Here is a 19,592-nt window from a genome sequence, read left to right as displayed (position 1 = left end):
ATTCTTTCTTTGTAAATAAAACTACTTTACCAGAATTTTTAAGCTTGTTCTATAATTGTATTAGACTTCTGCATAACCTAAACTAAGTAGAAAAAAGGTATCATCTAAGTAGCTGACACTGGTCTCCATCCAAGAGGGCAGTAGCCCCTTCGGTGTCATTCCAGCGCGTGACCAGGTCTTTTTAGCTATCATAGGATGACAGAAGCAGACACTCCACTTTGTCGTTCCAGTGCCTCCTTTTTCTGTCATTCCAGTGCCTTGACTATTTGGATCCAGGAAAAAGAATGGTGTCATCCCAGTGCCCCTATGATGTCATCCAAGTAACCTCCCTCTCCTGTCATCCCAGTGCTCCTTTTTTTGTCATCCCAGTGCTTGACACTGGGATCCAGGAATTTTATTAAGTTGGTAAGCATAAAAGTGTTATGTAAAATACAACGTTCTTGATGGGATTGCGTGAAATGCTGGATCCCAGTGTCAAGCACTGGGATGACAAAGGAGGACAGTGTCAGCTACTCGGATGACAAAAAAAGGAGCACTGGAATGACAGCAGTCCTACGTCATACCGCCGCGGTATCTCATCAGCTAACAAGCAGCGGGATGACGGTTGTCGTTTAGCTATAAACATTAAGAAATTTACTAAATAAAAAAAAAGGCAAAAGAAACCCTAGTCATTGTCTATTTTCAGTATTTGGCGTTTTTTAAGTCTTAAACGCTGCAATTTAGCTGCTTTTAAGTGCAACTAACTTTAGCTAAAATGTTTAAGAAATTTACTAAGCAGAAAAAAAGGCAAAAGAAACCCCGTGGTAATTAGTGTTCACTCTCTAATCCTGCAAATTGGCGTACTATACTGTCTTAAACGACTTATAAGCGCGTTTCAGCTTTTATAGGTAAAAACCTAAAAATGTTGTGAAGACATAAGGTGCACATAGTGCAAAAAATTAAAAATAAGATGCCAACTACGTTGTTTTCTTGCTGTTTAATCTGCACAGATGAAGATAACTGAATACCTTCAGTATCATGATAAGGGCGCTGGCGGAGTTTGTCAAGGAAGTTTTTTCGTTTCTATGGGTCAGTTGGTACGCGCTTTGCCTTTTAACAGATGTAAAAGCACAATTATTACGAACAACATTCCACCAACAACTGATATAGCGCCACCTATAATGAAGCACGTGCGTGCTAACATTGATGAAATACTTGGCAGATCTGCAACCTTCCTTAAAGCACCATACCCACCAAGCCAAACAAGGCCAGTAATATGGAGAAAATGCCCTACACTGTAGGCATAAATCTGTAATCTTACCATGGAGTTTTTTACCTCTTTAAAGTTTAATTTGGGTAACAGCCAATAAATGAAATTCATAAAAGCTATAGTGATCCCAACTACAGAACCGTGATAATGAGCGGGAATGGTGACATTTCCTTCAATAGTCAACACTCCGAGCACATCTCCATAAGTGAACAACAAAAATGAATGTAATAAATAGTTGCTTTTATCACTAAAAAAAGTTCTGATGTTGCAGCACACTAATATTATCAAAAAGCACGGCAAAACTGCTCCAGCAATCCTCATATGCCAAGTAAAAAACTGTATTAACTTGGCACTATCAACTGGATAAACAAAATATACAAACGGTGCGCCTACAGCTAAAATCGTGTTTATAAATAGTGGTAAAATAGTAATTTTACTGTTTGAAGCTAAACTAACATCACTGATTATTAAATACACTAAAAACATTCCTTGAGTAAAAGCAAACTGCAATAAATGTCCGCCTCCCCAAAAGAGATATTCGTAAAACAAATTCTTATCTGAATGATATAGGCCTGGAGGCATATTTTGATATGCTAAAACAAAGCAAAGAAATGATGAAACAAGTACAATAACCAGCCCAATTTGCCCCACAGAGAGATATGAAACCTCTTTTTTTGATGTGTATGCTAGCATTGTATTTACTAATATACTGGCAATAAATAAACTGAGTCCAAGTAAAAATAATTTGTTTTGTAACACGGGAATATAGTTACTTTTGATAACTTCAGTATTTGGAACGAATGCAGATATAAACATCAGCAGCATCGAAAGGGTTGATAGAACCCATGAAAAGTTAAACCAACTATTAGTATTTTGTAGGTTTATGATAAAGAGCAGAGATATTATAGAGCACATCCACACCAAAATTGACAAATTTACGTGTATCACCAGCGCATTATCAAAAATATATTGTGCAAAAGGAACAAGAGAGGAGATAAAAGGCAATCGTAGAAAAATAACAATTATCGACAACAATCCAGAGCAAGCAAGGGCACATACTGCTAAGAATATCCATCTTTTACAAAGTGAAGTATTGTCTTGTATGTTAAGCACAATCTTTTTTCTCAATTTTGTTCAATACAATATATAACACTGCAATAATACCTAAAACATAGCAATAGTATACGTGTGGTACGACTGCCAAAGGTGAAACTCCAGCAATAGTGCTAGCCAAAAGCAATTGAGCGCCATACGGTATTAATCCCTGAAATACACAAGAAAATATGCTTAGCCATGCTGCACTATAGTGAGGCGGTATTTCATATTTCTTAGCAATATCTCTAGCAATTTCACCACTAAAAATTATAGCGATGGTATTATTTGCAAGTAAAATATCAAATATACTGACTATTTTTGCAATAAATAACTGCGCTGTTTTTTGTCCACCACGTTGTATCATAACCCAAGATGAAAGTTTATCTGCAAACTCCTTAGAATTTTTACCTACCAGTCCTGAAAGCCCGCCAACCATCAATGACAGTAGCATAATTTCATGCATACTCATAAACTCCTTAGTGATGTTTTGGCTTAAAAACAATAAACCATAATTGTTGTTATTTATAAATCCAATGATTCCAGCAAAAGTTATGCTTAAAACCAATGCCGTAAATACATTTATTCCAAAGTTTGCAAGCAATATAAGTATTATGTAAGGAGTCACAAGCAATAAAGAATACTCCTTAACTGAAATAGCAGCACTATTGCTTGAGCTATAAAATAATATAATTATTGTGAATATAGAAGCAATTAGTGCCACTTTTGCATTCAGTTTTAATTTTTTCTTTATATCAGCCTTTTGAGACATCACAGATGCAATTGTAGTATCAGAGATAATAGATAAATTGTCACCAAACATTGCTCCTCCTACAACGGTTGCCACTCCTAAGGAAGGAGAAATCCCAGCTTGTGTCAGTTCAACTGCAATAGGAGCAATTGTTGCAATGGTGCCCATTGATGTACCAATAGCAGTGGAGATGAAAGCTGCTACAAAAAATAATCCTATGAGTAAAAATCGTGTTGATATAAATGAAAGAGCCAAATTAACTGTGGCATCAGCACTACCGATTGCTTTAGTTACTTCACTGAATGCACCTGCAAGTAAAAAAATTATGCACATAGTGATAATATTACGATCTCTTACCCCATCTAGAAAGGCATACATTTTTTCTTCAGTATTGCCCTTGTATAAAACCCAACCCAGAGCTATGGCAGGAACAATGGCTACCAGTGGAGATAACTGATAAAAAGCATTTGACACGCCAAGAATAGTAAAATATATACCACTTCCTACAAAAAGAAATAGGAACAGTAAAATAGGCAAAAAATTTGTAAGATAAAACATACCTCAGCTCTGATAAACGCAAATCAACTATGATATAATTTATATTATTATAAACCACAGTTAGCACCTTGACCAATGTTTTTCTAGAAAGCAATCTACCAGAAAAGGTTTTCATGAAAAGGACTATTATAATATATCATCTACTTGAATAAAACTGGGAGATAGAATAAGTAAAAAATATGAATGACATAACAACAAAGCAGGTTATATCCTTATGGAATGCACAAATTGGTGGATTTTTGCCGGATAAAAGAGAAATGGAGATTGATAATATTTTTTTAATCTAATGCTTCAATGTTTCCGACATAGGAAAAGTATCATCTTTACTTTCTATAGAGGAAGGCACACTATTTTGATTATCATCACCATCAATTGGAGTAGTAGGGTGCATTAAAGCAACTTTCATAACTTCATCAATATTCTTAGCAAAAACTACGTTGATCCCCTCTTTGATGCTTGCCGGAATCTCTTGCATATCTTTCTCATTTTCACTTGGTATAATCACAGTTTTGATTGATCCTCTGAGCGCTGCAAGCAATTTTTCTCTTAAGCCCCCAATAGCTAAAACTCTACCACGCAATGTCACTTCGCCTGTCATAGCAACATTTTTGTTAACTGGTATATTCGTCATAAGAGAAACAATAGACGTACATACCGCGCCGCCAGCAGAAGGGCCATCTTTTGGTACCGCACCCTCAGGTACATGCAAATGTATATCATTATTTTGGAATTTTTCGGGCTTTATACCAAAAAACAAACAATTTGATCGAATATAACTATACGCAGCTTTTATAGATTCTTGCATAACCTCTCCAAGCTTTCCTGTGTATTTTATTTCTCCCTTGCCCGGAATTAGGACTGATTCTATCATCAAAATATCACCACCTGTTTCAGTATAGGCGAGCCCAGTTACTATTCCTACTAAACTCTCATTTTCCGCAATGCCAAAGGTATATTTACGTACCCCTAAATAATCTTGTAAATTGTCAACTCCTACGGATATTTTCTTATTTTTATCGGTCAATATTTCTTTAACTGCCTTTCTCATGAGCTTTGCAAGCTCCCTTTCCATACTCCGCACACCACTTTCACGTGTATATAAACGTATCAACTCGTATAACGCCTCATTAGTTATGTCCCATTCCTTCTGATACAAACCATGCTCCTTCTTTAACTTCGGAATAAGGTGGTGTGTAGCAATACTGATTTTTTCATCTTCAGTATACCCAGACAATTGTATAATTTCCATCCTATCACGCAAAGGATGTGGTAAATTTAAGCTGTTTGCCGTAGCTACAAACATTACACTTGAAAGATCAAACTCAACTTCCAAGTAATGATCCGTAAAGTGTTTATTGTGCTCAGTATCTAAAACCTCAAGTAATGCAGATGCAGGATCGCCACGCGAATCAGAACCCATCTTATCTATTTCATCAAGCAGAAAAAGCGGGTTGCATGAATTAGCTTTTTTCATGTGTTGAATGATTTTACCAGGCATTGAGCCAATATAAGTTTTCCTATGCCCTCGTATCTCAGACTCATCACGCACACCACCAAGAGCTATGCGAACAAAATCTCTTCCTACTGCTCTTGCCATAGACTTAGCTAAAGAAGTTTTACCAACACCTGGCGGTCCAACTAAGCAAAGTATAGGACCTTTTATCTCTTTTACTCTTTTTAATACCGCTAAAAATTCTATTATTCTATCTTTTACTTTCTCTATGCCATAATGATTTTCATCTAAGATTTTTTTAGCTGCATTTAAGTTAATTTTTGCATCTTTGTACTTTCCCCACGGCAAATCAAGTAACCAATGCAAGTAACTAGATATAACTGTAGCCTCAGGAGAAATGGGATTCATTTTCTTGTATCTCTTCAAATCAGTTATAGCTTTCTCTCTTGCTTCCTGAGAAAGCTTTGTTTCATTTATCTTTTTTTCAAATTCATTGAGTATATTCCCTTCATCACCATTCTCAAATTCACCTAATTCTTTCTGTATAGCTTTCAATTGCTCGTTAAGGTAGTAAACTTTCTGAGTGCTTTCAACTTGCGATTTAATTGTCTTATATAAACGGTTTTGTGCGTTCAAAATACTCATTTCTCTCTCAATAAAAGCAAAAGCTTTTTTTAAACGCTCTTCTGGGTCATAAGCCTCAAGTATACTTTGTTTATCTGATACTTTTATATTTAAATGTGAAGCTACCGTGTCTACAAGTTGATCAACTTCTTTGATTTGATCAATGGAGTTAATGGCAACCTCGGGCTGATTTTTCTTGTTTAGCTTACACCAGCTATCGAACGCGTCTACAACAGACCGCCTTAAAGCCTCTAAATCAATATTGCCTTCATCTTCTTCATATTCATAATGACTGTCTAACTCTACCCTGGCTTGTAATAAAGTATGAGAGCTAATATATTCTACAACCCTTCCCCTTCTTATCCCCCGGATTATAACTTTTACTGCATTGTCAGGTAATTTTATTAACGGTTGTACAATGCTTGCTAACACACCTACTTCATAAAGATCTTCAGGCTCTGGATTATCAACAGAGCCATCTTTCTGTGCTACAAGAAAAATCTCATTCTGGTGATTACTACTACTTATTGCATACTCTAGTGCATTAACAGATTTTTCTCTGCCTATGAATAAAGGCACCATTATATTTGGAAAAATTACTACATCTCTTAAAGGTAATACTGACAATGCAGCAAAACCAGAGCTCACAGTACATTCAATGTTCACAATATATGCCTCAAATTAATCATTAACCGTTATAACATTGCCATTATTATTATGATTAACCGTTGCTTTTCCTAACTCTACCATTTTCTTAGTGATTACTATAGTGCTACCTTCAAAGCCTCCATTTCCGGCTATATACATAATGTCAAGCAAAAGTGACTCTAAAATAGCACGTAACATTCTTGCGCCTGTTTTATAGCTTATAGCCTTTTTAGCAATAGCTGATATCGCTTCATCTGAAAACTCAAGGTTTACTTTGCTAAACGCAAGCAATGCTTTGTATTGTTTTATTAGCGCATTTCTTGGTTCTGTCAAAACATGTATTAAATCTTCATGATCCAGCTCATCTAAAACAGCAGTTATTGGAACCCGCCCTACAAATTCGGGTATTAAACCGAATTTGATTAAATCTTCAGGTTGAACATCATGTAAAGCATTTTTTTTCTTTTGCTCTTTAGACTGACTTATATCTGCTCCAAAGCCAACTGACGTTCCCTTTTTTCTCGCTTCAATAATTTTATCGAGGCCTTCAAAAGCTCCTCCACAAATAAACAGTATATTACTAGTATCTACTTGTATAAACTCTTGTTGTGGGTGTTTTCGCCCTCCTTGTGGGGGAACATAAGCAACTGTACCCTCCATAATCTTAAGCAGAGCTTGCTGGACCCCTTCACCTGAAACGTCACGGGTTATTGAAGTGCTTTCAGATTTTCTTGAGATCTTGTCTATTTCATCTATAAACACTATACCACGCTGTGCTTTTGCAACGTCATAATTTGCAGCTTGTAATAAACGCGACAACACGCTTTCTACATCATCACCCACATAACCTGCCTCAGTTAAAGTTGTCGCATCAGCCATAGCAAATGGCACATCTGAAACTTTAGCAAGTGTTTTGGCTAGCAAAGTCTTACCAGAACCAGTGAGACCAATAAGCATTATATTTGACTTCTCGATTTCAATATCACTTATAGCATGAAATTGTACCATGGATTGACAATGGTTATACATAGCTACAGATAAAACGTGTTGCGCGTGTTCTTGACCTACAACATGCTTGCTGAGAAAGTTTTTTATATCCTCAGGTTTCTTTAGTAATAGCTTCATATCAGATATACGATCTGAATTAAAAGATCTATCTTTCTTTTGACTTATTGCTTTATGGGATAATTCTATGCACTCATTACAAATAAACACCTTTAAACCATCCGAAGAGTTAGTAATCAATTTATCTACTTCATCTTGCGCCTTGTTGCAAAAAGAACAGTAGTGTAAATCATTATTGTTATCCATTAACCCACCTTTTGTTTAACTTTAATATTTTCAATTTCAATATCTGTACGCTCAGCTATCACCCTGTCAATTAAGCCAATTTTCCTTGCTTCTTCAGGATCCATGAATTTATCTCTTTCCATCATTCCTTCAATTTTCTTCAGTGAATTTCCAGTATGTTTTTCATAAATTTGATTTAGTTTTTTCTTAACCCGCAAAATTTCATTAGCATGTATTTCTATATCAGTTGCTTGACCATGATAACCACCAGATGGCTGATGTATCATAATTCTTGAATGAGGTAGAGAGTAGCGCTTACCTTTTGTACCAGCTGCAAGCAATAAAGAACCCATAGACGCAGCTTGACCTATACATAAAGTTGAAACGTCTGGGTTTATATACTGCATTGTATCGTAGATCGACAAACCAGCAGTTACAATACCACCTGGTGAGTTGATGTACATACAAATGTCTTTATCGGGATTTTCCGATTCTAAAAATAAAAGCTGTGCTACTATTACACTGGCCATATTGTCTTCAATAGGACCTGTTACAAAAATTATTCTTTCTTTCACTAGTCTTGAATATATGTCATAAGCGCGCTCACCGCGACTAGTTTGTTCAACTACAATTGGTATAAGAGTCATACCTTTTCCTATTAAATATTATCAAATAATTCCTTTAATTCTTTCACAGAAACAATCTGCTCTTCTTTACTAACTTTTTCTATTATATAATCTGTCACTTTATACTTAAGCGCTTGCCCTCTAACTAATTCTTGAAATTGTTTATTTGATTCAAAATGCTTAAGTACTCTGTCAAATTGCACATCTTTACTGACATATTGATTTACAATAACACTCAAAACATCATTTTGAGTTAATGATATTTTATGTTCTGCACTAAATTTCATAAATAACATAGCAAGCTTTACACGTTTTTCAGCTTCTTTACGAGAATCATTTTGAGCACCCAATTCTCCTTCCATTCTTTGTTGCTCCTGTTTTACTATGTCTGTGGGTAAATCAAAACTATAATTAGCATCCAAATAATCAAACAGCTCCTTTTTAATTAAGAGATTTCTCATTTCGGTGCACTGATCACCAATCATTTTTTTTGCATGATTTATTAGCAAAGAATAATCTTTAAACCCAATACTCTTAGCTATTTCATCATCATTTTCAAAATCTTTGGCAATTTGAATCTCATTAACTCGCACAGAAAAATCAGCTTCCTGTCCTGCAAGGGAAATGGCTTGGTAATTTTCAGGAAATTTCAACTTAAAGTTTTTTGTTTCTCCCTTTTTCATACCAGTTAATTGATCTTCAAAACCATTAATAAATGTGCCAGACCCTAAATTAACGGCAAAATTTTTGCTACTTCCACCTTGAAAGAGCTTATTCCTAATCCGCCCTTCAAAATCAATTATCAATTTATCCCCATCTTTCGCTTGATAAGAAGCATCATCAACAGAGGCGAAATTGGGGAACTTTGTTTTAATAGAATCAATAAATTCTTTTATATCTTCCTCTTCAATCTTTGCTTCAATTTTCTTTAAGTTTATTTTGTCAAGATCTATCATCGGTACTTCAGGCATCGACTCAAAAGATAGCTTGTATATAAAATTGCCCTCCTCATTTTCTTTGCCCAGATCTGGTAATGATATAACATCAACCTTAGGATAAATGTGAGACTTGACTTCAATTTTTTTCATCAAATCACTTGAGCAATAATCAATTGTATTATTTATCACATATTCCAAAGCTTCGTTTTTATAATTTGCAACAACAAGGTCATAGGGCATCTTTCCAGCCCTAAACCCAGGTGATTTTGCATTTTCTGCTATCTCTTGCAACCTGGAATTTACCTTTTGTTTTATATAATCACTACCAACTGTGATTTCATACTCATACTTTAGCTTATCTATACTAAGCTCTTTGTAGGTATATACGCTACTTACTTCGACTGTATTTTGAGGTATATTATTAGACATCATAATTCATTTATTAACATTTTAATTCATATCTTAATAGAGTCATTTTACCAGAATTTAAGTTAAACACAATCCTTAAGAACAGGTTTTTATACAAACAAAAGTGTATTTAGTGATTATAAATTTTCCCTTAAAACCTAAGTTACATGACTTTAAAGTGCGGATAGAGGGACTTGAACCCCCACGAGCAAGCTCACCAGGACCTAAACCTGGCACGTCTACCAATTCCGCCATATCCGCAAGAAATTTTCAGTACCCTATTATAGGTATTCCATTAAAAATATTCAAGGTTTAAAGTCTTACTTAATTTATGGTATTTACACAATCAAAAAAGCTTATTAACATTTCTTAATGAAAGCTCTAAACCCTGAAAATCAATAATGAGATTAATAACAAGCTTCTTACTCGCAATTTTTTTGATTACACAAAGTGGTTGCACAACCCTTATAATAGGTGGTGTGGTGGCTACAGCGACAGCAACAGCAATAACAATGCAGGACAAATCCTTGGGAAATATCATTGATGATACGACTATGGTCATCAGAATTAATAAGGGGCTCTTAAAACATGGGCTATTTTCATCCATAAAGGTTAAAGTAAGTGAAGGAAGAGTATTGCTCATTGGAAGTGTTGACACTCCTGAAAAACAACTTACAGCAGAAAAAATAGCTTGGCAGCAAAAAGAAATTAAAGAAGTGATAAATGAAATAAGAGTAATACCAATTCAAATGGCTTCCATGCTAGACACCACTGTAGATGGCATGATAACAGCGGAAATAAGAACAAGACTCCTGGGAAAAAGAAATATTAAGTCAATTAATTATAGCGTTAATACGGTTGATAGAGTTGTTTATTTGATGGGTATAGCCCAAAATAAAGCGGAATTAAAAGCTGTAATAGCAATTGCAAGAAAAGTAAAGGGAGTAAAACAAGTTGTAAGTTATGTACGATATAGGTACAGTAAGTTACGCCATTAGGCAAAAATCGCTTTCAAATTATAACATTTGTACAATTGTGACAATAGGTAGAGAACATAAATGAAAGTTGCCTTTCAGATGGATGAAAATATAAATTTTGAAACTGACACTACATTCGTGCTAATAAAGGAAGCACAAAGGAGGAAGCACGAAGTTTTTGTCTATGCTCCTAACAATTTAGCACTAAAGCTAAACCATCCAATTGCTCTGGCTCAGAAAGTCAGCGTTGATGATTTTAGTTTTATCTCTAAAGAGGATTTAGCAATCAACTTGAATGAAATGGACATCATATTTATCAGACAGGATCCACCCCTTGATATGCGTTATATTACAACAACATATATCTTAGAAAAAACCAGCGCATTGGTAATTAACAATCCAACAGAAATAAGAAATTGTCCTGAAAAATTGATGACTTCATTATTTCCAGAGCTAATTCCGCCAACTTTGATTACTGAAAATATATCAATGATTAGAGATTTCTACTACAACTATCAAGATATTATTCTGAAGCCATTGTATAGTTATGGAGGAAACGATGTGATAAGAATACAAGATGAGAATAGTATTCATGTAGTAGTGGATCTCATGATAGCAAAATACGAATGCCCTGTGATTGCACAATCATTTTGTAAAAACATAGATAAAGATAAAAGAATATTGCTACTTTATGGCCAACCAATTGGTGTAATGAAACGAATTCCAAAAATCAGTGGAGAGATCAGAACAAACATGCGACTTGGAGCAAGTTTTGAGCCCGCTCAAATGAACGATAGAAACAATGAAATATGTAACAAAATTGGTCCTGAATTAAAGAAAAGAGGGCTAATATTTGTTGGTATTGATATTATAGATGACTTCCTGCTCGAAATTAACACAACTTCACCCACGGGAGTAGTTCATATCAATAAATTGTATAATATATCGCTAGAAAAGGATCTTTGGGACGTGTTTGAAGAAAAAGCAAGCAGCCATCAACTAAACCTGTGAACAATCACCTTAACAAACTCAGTAGTCCCATTCTTTATCCCTGTTTTTTCTGTACTATTGGTCATATCACGCAATTTTTGAGAATTATTTAATAGATCAAATAGTACCTCTGTTAGATTTTTTTTTGCTTCACTATTCTGCTCAACTATTATAGCTGCTCTCGAGTCTTCAATATATTTTGCGTTATAAAATTGGTGATTATCTTTTGAGTAAGGGTAAGGAATATATATAACAGAACGCCTAGCAAGAGTGATCTCTGCTATTGAAGTTGCTCCTGCTCTGCTAATTACCAAGTGAGCATTGGCCAGTCTATTCTCCATATCATCAAAAAATTCACTCAATTCACAATCGATCTTTTCACTTTTGTATAGACTCTTGACCTTGTTTACATTTTTCTTCGTACATTGCTGCGTCACTCTAATTTTCTTTTTCATTTTAATAGGTAAATCACAAATTACGCTGCTTACTACATCATCAAAAAAATTTGCACCTTGGCTGCCTGCTATGACCAATATATTTAGGATTTTCTCAGTGCTAGAATGGCTCTGTGCTTTTATATCAACAAAATTTCCTGTAAAAATACATTTATTGCCCTCTGCATATTTAGTCTCCGGAAAGCTGGTTGCAATTAATTTTGCACTCTTGAAAAAGAATCTATTTACTCTCCCTAAAACTGTGTTTTGTTCATGTAAAATTATAGGTATAGAAAGAACTCTTGCTGCAAGAAGAGTTGGAAAAGAAGCATAGCTACCAAAACCAATGACCGATTTTGGTTTTAATTTTCTTACTTGATACAGTGCTAACATAGAGCTGTATATCAAGAAAAGGAAAAACTTAAATTTGTTGCTGCTTGGTCTACGTAATGGTAAGGTGTAGCTTTCTATGTCGGTATTTTTATTTGTTTTTTTATCAGTGAATAATATGCAATTGTATCCTTGTGTCTTTAGTGCTTTTGCTAAAGCTATGGCCGGAAAGATATGCCCACCTGTGCCACCTGTTGCTAAAATAATATCCATCTGTAAATAATAAATCCTAGATTGTTAACTGTTATTTAACAATTTGCACGTAGAATTTTATTAAGCCTTATGATGGTTGAGTTAAAAATGCCTAAAAGTAATAGTAAAAAAGAACCTAATGAGAAAAATAAACCTCAAGAACAAAGAGAAGGCAGAAGCGGAGGTTTTTTAGAACTGCTAAAAAATATAATAAAAATTCTTTTTAATTCGGTCGTTGACCTACCTGAGCACAAGCAGCATAATAAAATGAAAAGCACTAATCTACAACAAGGTTTGGATACTAAAGGAAAAGGCCCAGAAGATCTTCATCCAAAGGCAAAGCTTGAAGTCAAAGAAGCAGCTAAGGGATTGAAAGAAGAGTTACAGAATTCTGATGCTGGTAATCAATCTATTGAAATTAAAGTGCCTAATCAAACTACTACCCAAGACATTGACAACTCTAAAACGATGGAACGTTAGTTCAACTATTTAACATCTGCAGCAAGCACTGATTCATGTGTCATCTCTGAAGTGGTTGGATGAGGAAAAATCGTAGATTTTATGTCGAAGTCTGTTCCTTCTAGTTGCTTTGCAAGAGCAAAATTGCTAATTAACTCCGTTACTTCTGCACCTATCATGTGGCTACCCAGAATTTCTCCGGTTTTTTTATCTATAATCGTTTTCACTAACCCTTCAGTTTCACTGAGTGCAACAGACTTACCATTAAAGTTAGAGTGAAATTTTCCTATTTTTATATCATACCCACCTTTTATTGCCTGTTCCTCAGTAAGGCCGATGCTCGCTATTTGTGGATGAGAATAAGTGCAATTTGGTATGCATTCTTTTTTTAACGCATGAGCATTTTTACCAGCAATCTTTTCAATGCAGATCACGGCTTCATGGCTCGCTTTGTGTGCTAAACATGGTGGGCCAGCTACATCACCTATTGCATACACATTTGATTCACTAGTTTCATACCATTCATCCGTTTCAATAAAGCCAGAAGGGCTTAATTTAATTTTTGTATTTTCTAAACCTATATTTTCAATATTTGCTTGAATTCCAACCGCAACAATCACCCTCTCAAATTCTTTGCTCTCACCACTACTTAGTAGCACTTGAGCAGAGTCTTTACTTTTAGTAAGAGCTTTTACGCTACTGCTTGTATATATTTCTATCCCCTGTTTTGTGAATATTTCTTGTGCTAAATCTGAAATATCCTTATCCTCCAGCGGCAAAATAGTGCTCTTTATCTCTATGATTGTTACATCAACCCCCAAAGTACTATAAAAACTTGCAAATTCTATTCCAATTGCACCAGACCCTATAATTAGTAGCGATTTTGGTAATCTCTCTGGAGTCATAGCGTGCTGCGCATTCCATATTAAATCTCCATCTGCCTCTATTCCAGGCAGATTCCGTGCCCTCACGCCTGTTGCTAAAATGATATGCTTGGAAACAATTTCTTGTTCTTCCTTATCGCTAACGACTTTTATAGTACTATTGCCTGCAAGTTTACCAAAACCTTGATGAACTTTGATATTATTTTTTTTCATCAAATATGCAACACCACTTGACAATTTATCAACAACGTTTCTTGAATATTTCACTATTGATTGTATATCAAAACTCGCTTCCTTTACTTCTATACCAAACTCTTTTGATCTTTTTATTAGCCTATAAACCTCAGATGCTCTAAGCAGTGATTTTGTTGGTATACATCCCCAATTTAAGCATATACCGCCTAAATTTTTTTCTTTTTCCACAATTGCAGTTTTAAACCCAAGCTGTGCCGCCCTAATTGCCGCTATATAACCACCAGGACCGCTACCTATAACCGTAATATCATACTCATTCATCAGTTTTCTTCGTATTCAAAAAGATTATATATAACAGATGGAACCCATACAATCAATGGTCTGTCATCTACCGTCTTAAGAGTCAAGATAAAAGTTGTTATTTTTTATCATGGCATTTAAACAAACGATAATTTTTCTCATGACAGCAACTAATGCAACCTTAGCAGCTTTGCCAGAATCAACCAAACGCTGATAAAACGCTTTCATTTTTCTGTTGTGGCGCATAGCAACAAGAGCTGACATGTATAGTGCTTTCCTTGCATAAAACCTGCTTCCTTTGATTTGAGCTTTGCCAACTTTTCTTCCACTTTCACTAGTGGGAGTGTTAAATAAACTGTGTCAAACCGCATTTTTAATTCAACTCAATTTTCAATCTACCAGGAAAGAAAATATCAAGCTGAGAGATGGTTAACGCCCAGTCATGTACAGGCATAGTCCATTTTTCCTCTGCTTTCTTTATAGCACAATATACCTGTTTATACAAGGCATTTGTGCTGGTAAATGAACCCTTAGTTTTAGTGAATTTTCTGATCTGTCTATGCAACCCCTCAATTGGGTTGGTAGTATAAATTAGGCTTCTAACAGGGCCAGAATACTTGAAATAACCAGACAAATTTTCCCAATTGTTCTGCCACGATTTTACAACCAATGGATACTTTTCTCCCCATTTTTCTTCCAGCTCAAGTAAGTAATTCTCAGCAATTTCTCTACTTGTAGCACGATATATTTTTTTCAAATCATTCATGAAAACTTTTACATCTTTGCTCGATACATATTTTAGTAAATTCCTTATTTGATGCACGATACATAGCTGTACCTCTGCGTTAGGAAATACGCTGTTTATTGCTGTAGGAAAGCTTTTTAGACCATCAACACATGCAATTAGAACATCTTCTACCCCTCTTTCTTTGAGGTCATTTAGCACCCCTAACCAGAAGTTAACTCCTTCGCTTTCAGCTAAATAAAAGCCCAAAACTTCTTTTCTGCCATTCTGGTCTATACCTAATATATTGTACATACATTTACTTACACAACGTCCATCTTCTTTCACTTTAAAGAACATTCCATCCATAAAAACTATTGGATAAATCGCTTGCAGCGGACGGTTGCGCCATTCATTGATTACTGGTAGCAGTTTATCAGTAATGCTGGATATCTCTGCTGCCGATATTTTGTGATCATAAATTTCCTCGACATGTGACGCTATATCTCTATAGCCCATACCACTGGCAAATGTACTTAATACCTTTGCTTCAAGCTCTGGATGTAGGCTTGTTTGTCTTTTTCTGACTATTTGCGGTTCAAAACTTCCTTCTCTATCTCTTGGCGTTAAAAGCTCAAACGACCCTGCACTTGTGCGCAAAGTCTTCGCATTTCTTCATCTTCATTTGATAAGTGATTTTCTATTTCACCTTCCAAGCTTGCCTCCAACAGCCTTTTTATCAATGGTGTTAATGCTCCACCCCTTCCTGTTAGCGGTTTACCTTCTCTGATAGATGATAAAATATTTGATTCTAGTTCTTTGTAATCTACCAATCCGTTAGTTCTATTTGCTATTTTTTGACTCATGTCAAACCTCCATTTTTTTATATCAATTATTACTTTGTTTTTCGGTTTGACACAGTTTATTTAACACTCCCTTGAACAGTCGGAAAGCAAGTTAAAGTAGGCTCTTAGCATAAAGCACCAGCTCCTCTTTTGTTAAAGTGTAGGAGCTGTCTTCCCAATGTTGCCTGAGCAACTCTAAGTTTTTACCTAAACTTTTTCCTGGCTGGTGACCTATATTTATCAAATCATTACCAGATAGAGGAAATTTTGGAATATTGAATATATTAGCAAATGAAATGTATTTATCAACATTTTCTCCAGACTCAACACCACAAATTTTTACTAAATCACAATATAATTCTCTACCAAATAAAGATATGTATTTTTTTTGCTCTTTTTCTGAGAGTTCTGTTTTGATATCGTTGGATAGTAAAAATAGCAGCTTTTTCTTTTGCTTGTTCGAAAGACGTAAAAATTTGCTTACATATTCTCCAAGATTTAGCCTGTCATTTTTGGTGGTCCTAAGAAGTAACGCTAATTTTACTAGTGCATCAGTGCCCAAAAGAAGTGACGAAGACAGAATTTCGCATTTTACTTCTTTTGGGATAATCTTTTGCAAAACATCAGATTCTTGCATGCTCTTAAGTGTTGGAAAAGGATCATTGCACTCCAGCAATTTAAGTATTTCATCTCTTATTCTCTCTCCAGAGAGGTTTTGAATCATATGCGAATGCTTTTTGCATACGTTTAGTATTTCATCACTCAAATCTCCGACACATATTTTTGCATGAAAACGAAATGCTCTTAAAATACGTAGATAGTCTTCTTTAATTCTATCTTCAGCGTTGCCTATAAAGTTTAACCTTCGCGCTTTTAAGTCCTCTATACCACCAAAGTAGTCATATATATGGCCATGCTTATCTGCATACAGAGCATTAAATGTAAAGTCGCGCCTTGAAGCATCCGCTTGCCAATTATTGGTAAATTCTACTTTTGCATGCCTACCATCACATTTCACATCATGCCTTAGTGTTGTGATCTCAAAAGATCTTTGATTTAGAACCGCAGTGATAGTTCCATGTTTTAAGCCAGTTGGAATAGTTTTTATATTACGGAGTTTTAGCGCTTTAATCGTTTGATTGGGAAGCAAATTAGTAGCTAAATCGATGTCGTGGACATCACGCTGCAAAATTGAGTCTCTCACACACCCGCCGACAAGCCTAGCCTCACCACCAAATTCCTCTATGGCATCAATAATTAAACTAGTCTCATGGTCAACTTGCATTTAGGTTAGTACGTACTGCAAGTTCATATTATATGAAATGCTTGCAAAAGCCCTATATAAAAATATACAGGGCTATTAAGATTTTACAAGTTGTGGTGCTCGTTGTTGATGAAATGGTTCTGCCATCGATTCCGTACCACATCTTAGTAAACTTGAAGGGTTTTGCTGCTCTATGCGCTGCTTTATATCACTAACGCACTGCTCTACAACATCACAAATTTTTCCATCAGCATTTTTTGCCAATAACTCATCAAATCTCTTCTCAACCTCTGCTCTCTCAGAGATATCCTTTGAAAGGTTACAATATTCTAAGATCTCGTCTAGCTGAAGTTTTTTTGCTAATAGGAAATCTTCTTGTTCTTGCTCTTGTTTAAGTTTGGTTTCCTCTTGCAGTTGTTTTGCTAAACTTTTGTTTATATCAAGCAATGGTTCGAAATGAGAATAGCCTTTGTTTATTATATGCACAATACTACTATCATTATAATCAACTTTATTGTATTCACCTGCACTTTTTGAACCTGAATTGTCTATTAATTCATGCAAAAACCGATCTTGTTGGGTGTCAATAGCATGCAATGGGCTACTCTCTATAACATGTAATTTTACACCATACTTTTCACAAAGTATTCTGCCTTCAACGTCAGGGTCACCCCACCTATCGTTACGCATAATGTTTGCTGTATAATCATCTACAGTTTCACTACGGTGCTGGCCATTGTTATCATGACTATTGACAATTGCATTTGTAAACCACTTTGGTGGATTCTTTTGCGCAAATTCTTTACAATCATTTCTTAATTTTTCGATAGTAACTTGCTCTCCTGTCTGTTGTTCTAGACTTTGTCTGAACGAGTCAAAAAAGCAGCTTCCATTACCAATTGCTTGTCCTACATAGAAATTGTCAGGGTAAGGGTTACTATTTAAAAGAGTTATTTCTTGCCCTGAGATCCTGGGCCTTTTTATTCCAACCTCAACATCATGAAAGTCACTTGGTAGTTTCCGTTTCTTAGCTGTAGTCATAGTTTTACCTTAATTTAAGCTATATATTACTATACCAACAAAATTGTCAATAAGCGACTAATTAAGTATAGCAGAAATTTTTAAATTATGCAATAGTTATAATTTTACATAGCAAATATGAGTTTTAACTGCGGTATAGTTGGGTCACCAAACATAGGAAAATCAACCTTATTTAATGCACTTACAGAGTCAAGTACAGCCGAAGCTGCAAATTATCCTTTCTGCACAATTGAGCCAAATATAGGCAAGATTTCGATAAAAGATCAGCGTTTGAAACAAATCGCAACAATTGCAGGCTCAGAGAAGATAATTTATAATCAATTAGAAGTTGTAGATATTGCAGGTCTGGTAAAGGGTGCGAGCAAAGGTGAAGGGCTCGGCAATAAATTTTTAAGCCATATCAGAGAAGTTGATGCCATCGTTCATCTGCTCAGGTGCTTTACGGATAACGATATCAGCCATATACACAGTAAAATAGATCCAATATCAGATGCTGAAGTGGTAGAAATGGAATTAATCCTAGCTGATATTGATAGCATAGAAAAAAGGCTACCACAACTCGAAAAGAAGGCAAAGCAAGGTGATAAAGAGCTAAAGAGACAACTTGAATTAATGCAAGAGGTATTAGCTACTTTAAAATTAGGTAAACCTGCAAGAAGTTTGGAGAATATCGATGGAGATGAGATGAAGTCGCTTCAATTGTTGACAACAAAGCCCGTTATGTACGTTTGCAATGTTGAAGATACAAATGTTATAACTGGCAATGAATTATCTAAAAAGGTAGAGAGAATGGCGGAGGAAAATAAAAGCAAATTTTATTGCATTTCAGCAAAACTCGAAGCAGATATTGCAAATCTTGATAGTGAAGAGGAAAAACAGAGTTTTTTATCAGAATTTGGCTTACAAGAATCAGGCCTTGATGGAGTAGCGCGTATTATGTATGAAGTGCTGAGTATGATAACTTTCTTTACTGTGGGCCCCAAAGAAGCACGGGCATGGCCAGTAAAAATAGGGTCAACAGCCGATAAAGCAGCAGGTGTAATCCACACTGATTTTGAGAAAGGCTTTATAAAAGCAGAGACAATAAGCTTTGCAGACTACATAAAGTATGGAAGTGAATCAGCTTGCAAAGATGCAGGAAAAATTCGCTTTGAAGGCAGAGATTATATCGTACAAGATGGCGATATAATGCACTTTAGGTTTAATGTGTAGCTTTGGTTTTTTATCTAAGGCATTTTTACTGTAGATTAATCATTTGAT

At 35.3% G+C, this 19,592-nt stretch overlaps 2 protein-coding genes and 1 non-coding gene across 3 annotated transcripts; 1 reads left to right on the top strand and 2 right to left on the bottom strand.

Moving 5' to 3' along the window:
* Nucleotides 1-9,816: 9,816 nt before the first annotated feature.
* TRNAL-UAG (transfer RNA leucine (anticodon UAG)) lies at nucleotides 9,817-9,898 on the bottom strand. The gene has a single exon. It is a non-coding gene; the product is annotated as a tRNA-Leu (tRNA).
* A 6,241-nt stretch (nucleotides 9,899-16,139) lies between these two features.
* On the bottom strand, nucleotides 16,140-17,312 carry LOC136412538 (CCA tRNA nucleotidyltransferase 1, mitochondrial-like). Its single transcript, XM_066395617.1, has one exon. The coding sequence runs from the start codon at nucleotides 17,310-17,312 to the stop codon at nucleotides 16,140-16,142; it is 1,173 nt and encodes a 390-aa protein (XP_066251714.1).
* Nucleotides 17,313-18,449: 1,137 nt separating this feature from the next.
* Nucleotides 18,450-19,544, top strand: LOC136412537 (ribosome-binding ATPase YchF-like). The gene has a single exon (XM_066395616.1). The coding sequence runs from the start codon at nucleotides 18,450-18,452 to the stop codon at nucleotides 19,542-19,544; it is 1,095 nt and encodes a 364-aa protein (XP_066251713.1).
* The last annotated feature ends 48 nt before the right edge of the window (nucleotides 19,545-19,592 follow it).

The sequence above is a fragment of the Euwallacea similis genome, chromosome 12, assembly GCF_039881205.1.
Source record: "Euwallacea similis isolate ESF13 chromosome 12, ESF131.1, whole genome shotgun sequence".
NCBI classification, from domain to species: Eukaryota; Metazoa; Arthropoda; class Insecta; order Coleoptera; family Curculionidae; genus Euwallacea; species Euwallacea similis.
Note: the sequence above shows the minus strand (reverse complement) of the source record. Positions and strands in the feature narration are given on the sequence as shown.